We start from the raw sequence: 13,324 nt of genomic DNA, 5'->3' as shown, positions 1-13,324 counted from the left end.
CTGCGGTTCTCCCCCCCCGCTCCGCTATGCTAATCTTATGCGAGTAGTTCGGGGGCCAGTCAGCTGACGTCATCCGGCCCAGTGGCAGCCGCCGAGGTAGGGAGGAGGGAGGGAGGGCGTGCGCGCAAAGCGAGGCGAAGCCCCAGCCAAGCCAAGGGAAGGGAGGAGAAGGGAAGCGGCGGCGGAGGAGGAGGAGGGCGGGAAGGGGGGGTGGAGGGCGAGATCTGGGCTGAGCGCGGAGAGGGGGAGCCCGGGCTGGGCAGCCCCCCTCCCCCTGCTCCCGCGCGGCGCAAGCAGGCAGGAGCCGGGGCGGGGCGGGCGGGGCGGGGCAGAGCCGGCTGGGAACATCATGGCTACTCTGGCCAACGGGCTAGCGCAGCAACAACCTCCCCCCGGGCCCCCGCCCCCGCCGCCGCCGCCTCCTCCTCCGCCTCCGCCGCCGCAGGCGGAGAGCACTGCCTTCAGCACCACGAACAGCTCCGGGAGGATGAACGGGCTGACGACGCCGACGCACGGCCCGGGCGGCACCATCGCCATGAAGGACCACGATGCCATCAAGCTCTTCATCGGGCAGATCCCGCGCAACCTGGAGGAGAGCGACCTCAAGCCGCTCTTCGAGGAGTTCGGCAAGATCTACGAGCTCACCGTGCTCAAGGACCGCTTCACCGGCATGCACAAAGGTAGGGAGCCCCGCCGCGCGCCGCCCTCCTCCTCCTGCCGCGCGCCGGGTGGATCCCTTTCTCTTCCTCCCGATGCCGATGCCGCCTCGGCTACTCCCACCACGCCTGCACCCCCCCCCCCGCTTCCCGGCCAGGCGAAAGGGCCAACAAAGGGATGGAGAGGAGAGGCTGGCCGCCGAAAGCCGCGTTGTGTGTGTGAGGCTGAGGGCGGGTGGGGGGCGCGCGGAGAGGAGTAAGTGGACGAAGCATGCCCCTCTGGGCAGATTCACTCGAGAACCAGTTCCACAAAGCTCGGTAGGACTTGCTGCCATGTGTAAGAGTGGATATGGGATTTGTAGTGTGTGCGTGTTTGGGGGGGGGAATCCGTAAACAAGGAGGGGATTACACATCCTCTAAGAGAAGGAGAAGCGTACCCCCCTTCTCGAGTGCCGTCTCCCCCCTCTTTGAACATGCACACACACGTAATGTGTATAAAGTTGGGTCACGTGTAATGACTGGATGAGAGAGAGAGAGATGGAAGGATGTGCACGCATGTGCAGGAGGAAAAGGAAGACAAACACAGACACTCCCTCCCTCCCCCCCCCAAGAAAAGATCATATTTTGCATCAGGAGCAGATTAGGACTTCTGGCAATGACCCCTCTCTCTGCTACTTTGTTCTTCTCATTTTAAGTTATTGTGGCTACAGTCCTAAGTGCCCGTTGCTGGGAGCAAGCCCCTTTGAGCGCAGGTGGGGTGGGGGGTGGGGGGCTTTCCCCCTGACTTAGCATGCATCGGATCACACAGCATGTGAAAAGTTGGGCTGGGTGGGAGAAAAAGTAAGTGTGCATGTGCGTGTCTACATGCAGGAGAGTGTAAGGCGGAGAGATGTGTGTCACAGTGTGAGAGAGTGAGTGTGGGAGGTGGAGACAGTGGAGGGAGATTTGTAAACAGAGACAGGAAACAGACATCTTCTGAATGGTGCTATGGTGGGGGGAGGATATGGCTGAAAGAGGCCCCAGCTCCCTGCAAACTTGTGTTACATACAAGAGACCAAGGAAAGCTGTATATACGTGATGGGGCTTCTATGCCATCGGAGAGGCGGATGGCACATAAGCACTCATTAGACAGGGGTGGGGAACTGGTGGTTCTCCAGATGTTGCTGGACTCCAACTCCCGGCATAGGCAATGGTCAGGGATTATTATTATTTATTGAATTTATATATGATGGGATGATGGGAACTGGAGTCCAATAACATCTGGAGGGCCACAGGTTTTCCCACCCCTGGATTAGGAAATAGGTCTCAGCCTTGGCTGGATCTAGAGGAGTTAGCATGCCTATAAAGGAGCTCCCTGTTTCCTTAACCCTTTGCTGAGTTAGTTGGTGTGCAAAGTTGAACTGGATGAAAAGTGTGTGTAGGTGTGTGAGTAACAATGGGGTGACAGTGCCGATGTTGCCAGTAACAAGGAATATTATAGTGCTGGCACCTTGATAATGAATTTTACCAGTTGCTGGTAGCTGGACAGTTGAGCCAAAGATCTGTGATGTAGTGGTAGACTCTGTATGGAGAGTCCATCTTGGCTTCCAGAATCAGTGTCTGTATCGTGAATCTTTAACCCAACTGCCTAGTTACCTGAAACATGCAGAATTAACATCAAGATCCTGGCCTTATAATATTCATTGTTACTGGCAACGTAACTGACAACCTCATATATCCTTCACAGATATGTATTTTATTAGCCAAGACATGTTATTCATGTACTCCAACTCAGAGTAGACCCACTGAACTTAATGGACACAGGCAACTTAGGTGCATTAATTTCAATGGTCTGCTCTGAGTAGGGCTTAGTTAAATACAACCCAAGAGGGTGTTTTGTGCTATTGTATTCCATACCCCATACTGATATGCCTGGCCCAAGGAGTACAATTCTTTGTGCCTTCAAAGTTAGAAAACGATCAAGATGGTAAAAAGTGCTCATAAAACATCACATGTGCTAATATAAATCATAAAATTATTATAGGCTCAGTATCTTGATGTTAATTTAACTTTAAGGATAGAAGTTGACAGCCATGTAGATAGAGGAAATACTATGTATGTCCACACAAATATATGTGTGTATATACACACACACATTAAACACACACACACACCTGTTGGTGAGTTCTAGTAACAGTTGCACATATGGGGCAGGCAAGAAATGAATGAGTGAATTCACAGAGGAAGCAAGTTTGCATCTGGATAGATGCTTCCACTTCACATTTTTTTCATATGGTAGGTTGTTCTATACTATGTTTAGCCAACTTTTTAGAACATAATAGTTGAAGGCTCTCTCGTTCTTTAAGTACTGAGATAAAACAGTGTGCCATGTGTATGCCTAACATTTCTTTTGATATTAATCCCCGAGGCTGCATGCAATTAAATCTGACATCCCATACGCACTTACCTGTGCGTAAGCCCCATTAAGTGGCACTTAACTTCTGAGTAAGCATGCATAGGACTTACTCCCAATAACTGTGCATTGGATTTTACTCTAAAGTGGTGACACCCGACATATCTAAGGCACACTGACTGAATTCATTGCCTTCAGGTAGTTATATTTAGGGCTATTGGTTCCCTGTGAAATACAGTTTCCAGCTCTTCAGGTCGGTTGCCTTCTGGTGAGTGGCATCTGGTGGTATATAAATTGTTAAGTTTCAATGCAGGCTAGAGTTGGGATTTTAGATCATATCTTGTACCAGGGCATGCCATTCTCTTAACAACAAAACAACACGCACAAAAACCTCCCTGCTTTTGCAACTTTTCCCAGGCTGCCTATTTTGAAATGTGTCCTTTCTGAATGGAAAGCAACAGCCTGGTAATGGATCGTTTTTTCTGTGCTGCAGAAAAAGGAGAATGCAATATGTAGTCCACAGGAAGATTATATCTTAATTTCTAACATTTCCTAGGTAGATTCTTGGAAATGACCTTTAAAAATTGCAGGCCTTCAGTTCAAATGTATAGACAAGATGATGGAAGCAGGCAAGGATGTAGGTTAGGGCAATGAAAGACTGAAATAATATTAACATTTGGAGAGAGCTTTTCTCTCCCCCCTCCCCCCGCTCACCCCACCCCAAAGCAAGTAACCCAGTAGTCAGGCCAGTTTATCTCTGCTGCTTAACAGCAATGAAACAGGAGGTTCTTTGTCATCACAATAAATAAATACGACTATAACATTTCAAATATCAGACCTTGAGATTGATGGAGGAAGCTGAGTTGGATGCGAGAGTTTCTAGGAAGCGACATGAAATTTGACTTAAATATGATGGGAAGTCACTTGTGAAAATTGTCAGGTGCACCAATATTCTTTATGCATTAGCATGTTGAAAAGTCTCCAACGCTTCTTGCATTGCTGCTTAACTCTTCTGACACTCTCTAATCCAGTACCCTATGGAAGGATAGCAGTTGTGTATCCTCTCCCAGTTCCATTTATACCTTTACTGAAGTCTATACTTCAAATTGCTTGAATTATTTTCTTTTTAAACCTCCTTAGCCCTGCCCTACATATTCAAAACTGTGCAGGCCAAAAAGAAAATTAAAACTCCCTTCTGCTTTTAAATACATAGACTGATCAACACAATTAAATGCCACCCTTCATCTAATTAAGGTCCTCATTAATTTTGCTCCTCTGTCCAAATATGCATCTTCTGTGACTCTTTTGTTCACAAAGGCAAGTCAGTGGAATGGAAGTTTGAGGATTGTTTTGAATGAAGCACGGCTGCTGCAGCCAGGAGCAACTGTCTGCCTGCTGATGGGTCAGTCTGCATTCTCCTGGCTACGAGGCTGGCTTCCTCTCGCTCGTGAATTGCTTCTATTTGAAGGCGAGATGGTTGCACTTATTAAGAGTTATTAATACTTAATCATCTGGCAGATTTAATTGTGCCAATATTAAAAATGCATCAATGTCAAATTTTGTTCATTAAATATTTACATTTTTGAAGGGAAACTGTTTTGCTGCTGTTTTAATATCGTTTTAGGAAGATTTATATAGGATCTATTATTTAAAAAACAAAACAAAGGAATAAAACACCTAATAATGTTGATCGTATGCTGCAGACAGAGTGGAATTGTTGTTGCTCCTGTATTAGAAAAAGGCTAGCAAAGTACCCACGCTTGGATTTGTTTCCATCAACAAGAGGGGCAGCTAGAGTTCCTGCCTGGGCTGCTACATTTCCACAGCAGCTTTGCAAAGCCGCGCCATGAATAGTACGGGCAAGAAAGCAAAACAAAATCTGTGCAAACCTTATATTCGTGGCAATGCGGACTTGCAAACCTTTAATCGAGCTCCTCCTGGGAGTAAGAGCTTATGAGGGTGAGTCAGTGCTGAGCAGTCTTCCCCCTCCAAGCCTTTTGATTCACAGCCCGCAGTGTGTGCTAAGGAGGGAGAGCATTTAGGAGTGTAACACACACACACACACACACACACCTCTCAGCAGTCCCATGAAAATTCCACAGAACTACTCACAGCGTAAGGTGCTAGTAGACACCTCTGATTCAACCGAGGAGAGATTAGGACAAATGATCGTTCCATGCCGGCTGTGGATGGAAGAGAAATTTGATTCAGTTTGCATTTAATTCACACTTTTCTGAAACAATATGTAAGCTGAAACACAGCCATCCCTTGAAACTCACGGGTCTAATTTTGCAGTGCGGTTTTCCACCTAAGTAACATGTACAAAAATAAATTTACTAGTGTAAAACATGCATATTAATGCATATTTTAGTGAAAATAACATTTAAAAAATGCATGGCATTAGGTAAAATTGCTTTGCAAAATGTTAGGCAAAAATGCATGTGCATTTTAGGAGAAATTTGTACCAAAATGCTAATGATTTTTCATGAGAAGCTTTTCTAAAAAAGATTTATTTTTTTAAAATCACAAACTGGTGGGGAAATGTGGAGAACTGAAGATTGTAAAAATGAGAAGCTGAGAACAACAAAAAATTTCCACATTTGTCCATCTCAAGTGCTAGCTCCATGTTTTTGTTTTGTTTTGAGGGCTGGGGAACCATCCTGCAAGATGCTTCCAACTGGCCTCATCCTTCTCCTCCTCTCTCATCACCCACTTAGTCTCCCTCTGCCTCTGGGCCCAATTCCTACCACTGCCTTAAGGGAAAGGAAAGTAAATTCGCAGGCAGCGGCTGACGCTGTTCCCAGCCCCCTTTGCTGCCAAAGGCCAGAGGCTGGTTTGCAAGCCAGACTCCAGCAATGGCAGGAAAAGCAGCGGCAAAGCCTTGAAAGGGGACCCTTGGGGGGGGGGGTCAGCTGGGGGCCCATGCCCTGCCTGGCCTGTTGAAATAAAGAGTGTGTTAGTTCATTTCCATATGCATTTCTAGAATTTCTCCTTATATTGCTTGATAAATTTGTCTGTACATGCTTAGGCGCATGCAACACTTAAAAAACAAAGTTATCTTGCCATCATGCAGATTGGGGTGTGTGTGACCTACATTGCTGGGCCCAGGACATTTCACTGCTGGGAGCAGAGCCCAGAAGGTGGCTTGACTTTATAAAGTCTTGCAGGACCATTCAGACACCAATTCTTTCTTTCATCAATTGCTGTCCCCCAGTTGTGGTGTGTGATGCAGGTTGTTTCTTCATGCTGTGTGGGGTGGGGTGGGCTCTGGAGATGTATAAGGTTAAGATTACATTTTCAAGTCATTATTATTATTATTATTATTAATCCTCCCTTCATCTGTAGATCTCAGGGCTTTTAACAGCATAAAAATACAAGATTAAAGCACAAAATACATAGTAAGAACAAGAACAAAACAGTAGCCCCCCCAGCCCCCCCACAAATGCATTTTAAATTATATGGGATGTTAGTCAGCCAAAAGCCTGGTTAAAGGGGAACATTTTCCTTCCTCCCGTTCCTCCTTCTGAATGCTGAACAGTGCAGGGCTTTGGGAAGAGATGGCTCCCAGCATGTTCCTCTTGACACGCAATGCAAGTGGTATTGCCCAGGTGAGTTCCTCTGTGCAGTCTTTGGCAAGGTAGCTGGCCAACACTGCTTTTCTCCTTGCAGGTCATAGGAGCCAACTCCTAGGGGCCAAGCTCCCTTCAGCACACTCCCCATGAAAAATTCGAGGGGGCCAGCCCCCACAAAGTTGATGAGCATTATCATTCAAATGGTGTGCATGTACACAGGTTGTACATTGACAATAAAGGTGGTATTATTATTATTATTATTAATTGCTTATACAATACAATACATTTTTATTTATACCCCGCCCTTCCTGGTTCAGAAAACTGGGCTCAGGGCAGCTAACAACAAATTTAAAACACTTAATTGTGGGACTTAAAAATGGGACTTGCTTACATATTCCCTCTCTTTTATGCAGGTCAGGGCTTACAAACCCCCCCCCCCATATTTATTCAAGCTGGCACCCCTGTTACAGGTCCTTGATATTAAAAAGAAAGTTGTGACTTTTACTCCCAAATAGCATCATCAGTGCTCATTTTCGGTGTGGGGGACAAGTAAAATGTATTAAATTTGTTTGAACTGGTTTTAATATTTTCACTTTTAAATTGTTGGAACCTCATGGTGAAGGATTGATGAATAAACTAATAAATAGTGAGTTGTCTCCAACCAACCAAGTTAGTCCCATTAATTTCAGTGGGTCTACTCTGAGTATGATTAACACTGGATGCACAACAACAACAACAACAACAACATAGATCAGAGAGTATCATAGGCAGTGAGTGCTGAACTTGTCCATTCAAGTATGTTGGACACCTGTCAATTCCTTTTGCAGTGGGTGATCAAGGCTGGACTTTGGGATTTCACTTACGCTTTGTCCCCTAAGGAGTTATGGGCTAGTTGGGGTGGTCTGTCCTTGAAGGCTGATGAGCCCAGATAGCTTCCAGACTGGTTGGGCTAACTGTCTTATTACAGGGACTGCCTGCTGGTTGCGGGAGTGACCAGAGTGGCAAATGCAAATTCTTCCTTTGCCCCATAGGCTAGTCTCCACCTCTCTCTATCCTTCATCCAGGCAATGGTCCAGGAGGCATTATCACAGCTCAAGGACACATTCCAGCCAGGCATAAACACTCAGGGTGAGGTTCAGTCCAGATGACAGTATCCTTTTGGATCACCTCTGTGGATTGATGGTGGTGAGCAGGAATGCAGAGAAGCTTCTCTCACTGAGTGGTGTCAAAATGGGGGGATGGGTTCTTGCTTTCCCCCATGGGAATTATTCCACGGGGTTCTGTGCTCGTTCCATGGCTTTATGGTGGTTAAAAGTAATGTTGTGATTGGCCATGAAGTGCCCCTCGTATGCCAATGATGCCCAGCTCTATTTCTCCTCCCCCCCCCCCAGCCAGGTGAGGCAACTAGGTCTCTGAATGACTACTTGAACTGTTCCAGAAAGTGGCAGCTCATTTGTTGCCTGCATCTAGCCATGTGGAACGTAGAGAATCACTTCTAAAAGACCTTCACTTGCTCTCATTTCGTTTCCAGGTTGAATTCAAAGTGCCAGTGTGGATCTTTATAGCCAAAAGCCCAGTACCAAGGGTGAGACCCTTCAGATGTTGGACTCCAAATTCAATCAGCTCCAGCCAGCATGGCCAGTGGTCAGGAATGGTGGAAGGTGGCTACTAATGGCATCTGGAGGGCACTATTCCAGCCATCCTTGCTTTTGGAGGGGGAAAGGGCCATTGCTCAGTGGTAGATCACCTGCTTTGCATGCAGAAGGTCACAGGTTCATTCCTAGCATCTCAAGGCAGGAGACTGGGAGAGACTCTCTTCCTAGAACCCTGGAAAGTGACTGCCAATCAGTGTAGCGAAACTGAGCTAGATGGACCTGTATCAGTAGAATGCAGCTTCCTGTATTCCTATTCCTATAGGTCCAGTGGCGTAGCGTGGGTTCTCAGCACCCGGAGCAAGGCAAGTAATTTGCGCCCCCTAACCCGTGGATTTTAGCACTGGAGTCTCTTCCGCGCCCCCCCAGATGTTGCGCCAGGTGCACCCCCCATGCTACGCCACTGCTCCCACCACAAGTCTTCAGGACAGCCATCCGAAGGCTGGCGCGGGGAGAAGGTCTCTCCGCCCCACCGCCAGGCTTCGGAGCAGCCTTCCGAAGGCTGGCGCGGGGAAAAGGGCTTTTCTCCCCACCGCCAGCCCTCGGAGGAGCCTTCCGAAGGCTGGCGGTGGGGCGGAGAGACCTCCTCCCGCCGCCAGGCTTCGGAGCAGCCTTCCGAAGCCTGGCGGTGGGGCGGAGAGACCTCCTCCCGCCGCCAGGCTTCGGAGCAGCCTTCCGAAGCCTGGCGGTGGGGCGGAGAGCCCTCCTCCCGCCGCCAGCCTTCGGAGCATCCTTCCGAAGCCTGGCGGCGGGAGGAGGTCTCTCCGCCCCACCGCCAGGCTTTGGAGCAGCCTTCCGAAGGCTGGCGGCGGGAGGAGGTCTCTCCGCCCCACCGCCAGCCTTCGGAGGAGGTCCGAGGACAGTGGGGAAGACGTGCTGCGCTTCCCCGCTGTCCCGGAGATTTCCCTATGGACTTTCGTCTTGCGAAGGGCCGGCCAAACGCCCCCCCCCAATGTTGCGCCCGGTGCGGCCGGCACCCCTGGCACCCCCCACGCTACGCCACTGTATAGGTCCCATCACAGGGATGGGGAAGTAGTGGCCTTCCAGATGTTGTTGGATTCCAACTCCCATCAGCCCCAGCAAGCATGACCAATGTCAGGGGCTGGCCGGATGAAGACGAGTGGTGGGGGCACCCCAGGGAGGACACAGAAGACAGCAACTTAGATCCTGGATGGTGGTTGTGGGACACTGAAGAGCAGTTTGGGGAAGGGAAGAGCTGTGAGGTCTTAGAAGCAGGGGAGTTGAGTGATCAAGGGGATCAGAAGGAGGAGGGCCTTTCGGCACAGGGTTAGAGGCTGGGAGTCACAGTGTGAGTGCAAACTCAGAGAGGAGTCAGAGGTTGCCCTGGTTACTCAGCAGCAGAGCAGTCCCAGTCCTCCTGGCTCTCCTTCCCCTTGGACACCCCACTTGAGGAGAGTTAGGCCCAGAGAAGGAGCTTACCCCCTTGACACAGCCTTCATCTGCTTGGGAGGGATCCATAGTGAGAGGGTAGGGTGGGGAGGGGTGGTTTTGGTCAGTTTCAGCAACGTCTGAGCTCGATTAAGGTGAATCAGAGGACTCTATTGTGTTTTTATTTTGTGTTAATAAAAAGCTTATTGCGTCCTGGGCCTCCCGTGCTTGAACTGGGCACGCTTGGCAGCTCCTTGACAGCCAATAGCCAGGGATGATGGGAACTGTAGTTTAACAGGATCTGGAGGGTACCAGATTGGCCACCCTTGCATTCCCAGGTTGTTTTATTACAGCTAGATAATGCATGTGAATGGCTTTGAACTCTTGAAAGTGTTATACAAATGTAAGGTGGTAGTAATAATAATGATAACTATTATTAGCAAAGATGTGAGGAAATGTCGCTCTCAATAGTTACACAGGAATGCACGCACATCTTTGAGAGCATGAGAGACAGTATGTACTTTCTTGCAGGGGGTTGGGCCAAATGGCCATCGTGGTACCTTCCAACTCTTTAATTCTATGCCTAAATGTGACTGAAACCATCACTGAGAGAATTTTTATTTAATCAATGGATCTCTGCCCCCAACATTCCATCAATTGGTCTTCAGAGGAGTTTATGGATGAGTGTTCATGGCTTGAGCATTAAGTCAGGACAAAGATCAAAAGGAAGCCACAAGCACCAAGGACACAACAAGTGACAACAAGCTTGACAGCCAGCTATTAGCAATAATCAAGCAATTCCATATTGTATCCCATCGAAAGCTCAGGAAAATGGGACAGATTTCATGTACAGCTTAAAGAAAATAGCAGAGTAGGTGCTGCCAAATGCATTTGGGGAGGGTCTGCCATATTCAAGGTCTCACCACAGAAAAGGCCCTGCCCTCTGTTGGCCACCCACTATTTCTAGGGGTGAAGGCAAACGACATAGCACCCTGACTGATAATCTCAGCAAATGGGCATGTTCACATGTGAGAAGGTGGTCTTCAGAATCCATACATGCTTGTGTGTTCCAGTTTAAGGAGCAAAAGGGATGTGCAGGTGACAAATGCTTCAGCTTCCTGCCAGCAGCTTGCCACCCAAGATGATATTTAGCAAAAACAGAAGAAGCTGCCTTATACTGAGTTAGACCATTGGTCCATCTCGTTTACCATTGTCTACCTTGACTGGCAGTGGCTTTCTAGCATTTCAGATAGAAGACCTTCCCCTGGCTTAAGTAAAGATGCTGGGGATTGAGCCAGGGACCTTCTGTGTGTAAGGCAGAAGCCCTGCCACTGATGTACACTGAGCTATGTGTGTTATCATCAGTCAAATACACATAATTCCAGCCAGGCAAAAAGCGCTTGATGAAAGCGTGGAACCATCTGCTGAGGTATGTGGCCTGGGGAGAGTCTAAAGGGCCAGGTAAAGAGGTATGGGTGGAAGCATCTGGCCCCAGTCACTGGAGGTCCTCCACCCTTGCTGTAGACCCTCACATAATATGCTCCTCCAACCACAGCAACAAAAGAAAGCTCCCCTATAACTGCTGGCATGGCAGGATGAAGATCTGATGTGCTAATCTAGAGGGCTTTTGCACTAATCCCAGTGTGTTTGCCTCTGCCTGCCGATTCCAATTAACCAGGCCCTGCTAATCCATACGAATTGCCTTAAATCAAATCCCCGCTGGGCTGCGGACTGACCTGCTGCTGGATTCCGCTCATCTCTTTGAGGCTAGGCACAGCTTCCCTGGAAAGGGAGTATCCAGCTGCTTTGCAGAGCAAGGGACATCGCAGGCGGTCTTCCAGTAGTGCTGTATAAGCTTTGCCTTTCTCTCTCCACTGCAAATGAAGGTGTGGACTGGGCAAAGCCGTCCCTTGCTGAGCGTGACTGTACTCGCACATGACTTTATGCAATAACACTTTCCCCTCCCTTCTTCTCTCCAGGCTGTGCCTTTCTTACATACTGTGCCCGGGATTCAGCCCTCAAAGCCCAGAGTGCCCTGCATGAGCAGAAGACATTGCCTGGGGTAAGTGATGGTGTTCTTCTCTGGTGCAGGCACGACTCACCTCCTTTAGCTCAGAGTCCTGGGCTAGAATTCAGCAAGTGTTGCTCAGTGTCCATCTGTGACATTGCAACCGAGGGCAATCCATACTTACCTTTCCTCTATGCTTCCCAGGAATGGTCTGCACTTTAAAGCTCTGTATCCAAGCAGGGCGAAGGAAGGCGTCGTGACATCCAGGGCGAGCATCGCTATATAGAGCGCATATGAGGCATCGCTACGTACGACGCATGCGCCGTACGTAGCGACGCTGCACATGCGCTGTACAGTATAGCGGTTTGCCGCCGCCGCCGCTCCAGCGCAGTACGGACGGTGCCGGGATCCCTCCGTTGCTGCTACAGCCATGAGCAGAGAATCCTCCACATGCGGTGGTGGTGGCGCAATGGCTGCTCGTGCCGCCGCGAGCCCCTGTGGGGTGACTTCTTGTCACTCCCGCAGACATGGAACCTGGGGCACAATGCCCCCATGCCCACCGTTGTGACACCACTGTATCCAAGCACCCCACCCCTTTTTGCTTTTGCTCTGGAGCTTTCCCAGCAGAAACTCACTCTTTAAATTTGAATGGCAATCCACAGGAAGCCCATTCTGCTGTTTGTTCTGATTCAGCTTTGAAGAGTGGGTTTTCATGGGGAAGCTCCTGAATGGGCGGGTGGGGAAGGGTGCTTGGACATGAAGCATTAAAATGTGGGCCAATTCCTGGAAAGAGTGGGGCAGAAAGTAAGTGTCATTAAGCCCCGAGGGAGTCCTGTAGCTTTCAATATGGAGGGTGCCATCCTAAGTATGTTTTGGGCTGGATGGATCAGTCCTCTTCTGCTCTGTGTCAGTTCCACACATGCTCAGCCACGTCTATTAAACTGCACCCAAACCAACTGTGTTTAAATGTTTGTACGCACTTTTTGTAAGATGCATTTTGCATGCATTCCCTCCAAATGCATGCATTTTATTCAATGCCTTTCTATGCATTTCCCCCTAAAATATGCATTTCCCCTATAACATACTCACATTTTTGGAACCAAAACAGCATTCTGAAATTCAGAGTAGTGCCCAGTGCCACTGTTACCTGCATTCCGATCTGCATATAAATCTAAGAGCTGCAAATAAGGTCAATTTGCTTTAAAATGTGGACTCAATGAAACTCTCCTCCATCGCTCACAGGGAGTACACCCTCTTGAGTGTTATAGGACTTACTTCTGAGTAGCGCTTAGGATTTTGCTGTAAGAGCTTTAAGGGGCATAAGCTTCCATGAATTGAAGCCACAAAATTCTGCTTTTTGAAGCCACAAAAGCTTATGCCCCCATAAATGTTTGTCCGTAAGAGGCCTTTAGGTTGTCTACATTCCATTGACAAAATGTTTTGTACCAGCAGTACATTGTGTTGCTGGTAACTTTGCTGTGCAAATCTGTTGTGCAATGAGTTGCCACTAGCACCACTGCTGTGTTGGGTTTCTCTGCGGGGCATCATTAAAGCTCACTTGTCTGTGAGCATCAGAGCTCCTGCCCTGGTCAGAAGAGAACATTGGGCACAGCCATTTCTTTGTCTTTATTCTATGGGAGTGTTGCATATTTTGA

The 13,324-nt window shown here is 48.5% G+C and overlaps 1 protein-coding gene across 6 annotated transcripts in view; it reads left to right on the top strand.

Moving 5' to 3' along the window:
- Nucleotides 1-340: 340 nt before the first annotated feature.
- CELF6 (CUGBP Elav-like family member 6) overlaps nt 341-13,324 on the top strand; it is a 200,143-nt gene continuing 187,159 nt past the window's right edge. For all 6 annotated transcript variants that reach the window (XR_014001873.1, XM_081169220.1, XM_081169222.1 and 3 more), the window contains exons 1-2: nt 341-680; nt 11,641-11,723. Coding sequence is in view for 5 of the 6 variants with exons in the window: in XM_081169220.1 (XP_081025346.1) it covers nt 350-680; nt 11,641-11,723 (414 nt within the window). In the remaining variant the exon portion in view is untranslated. The remainder of the gene's footprint in view (nt 681-11,640; nt 11,724-13,324) is intronic.

The sequence above is a fragment of the Podarcis bocagei genome (assembly GCF_964188305.1).
Source record: "Podarcis bocagei genome assembly, chromosome: 14".
NCBI classification, from domain to species: domain Eukaryota; kingdom Metazoa; phylum Chordata; class Lepidosauria; order Squamata; family Lacertidae; genus Podarcis; species Podarcis bocagei.
The sequence above is the reverse complement of the archived record's forward strand: the minus strand, read 5'-3'. Positions and strand labels throughout refer to the sequence as shown.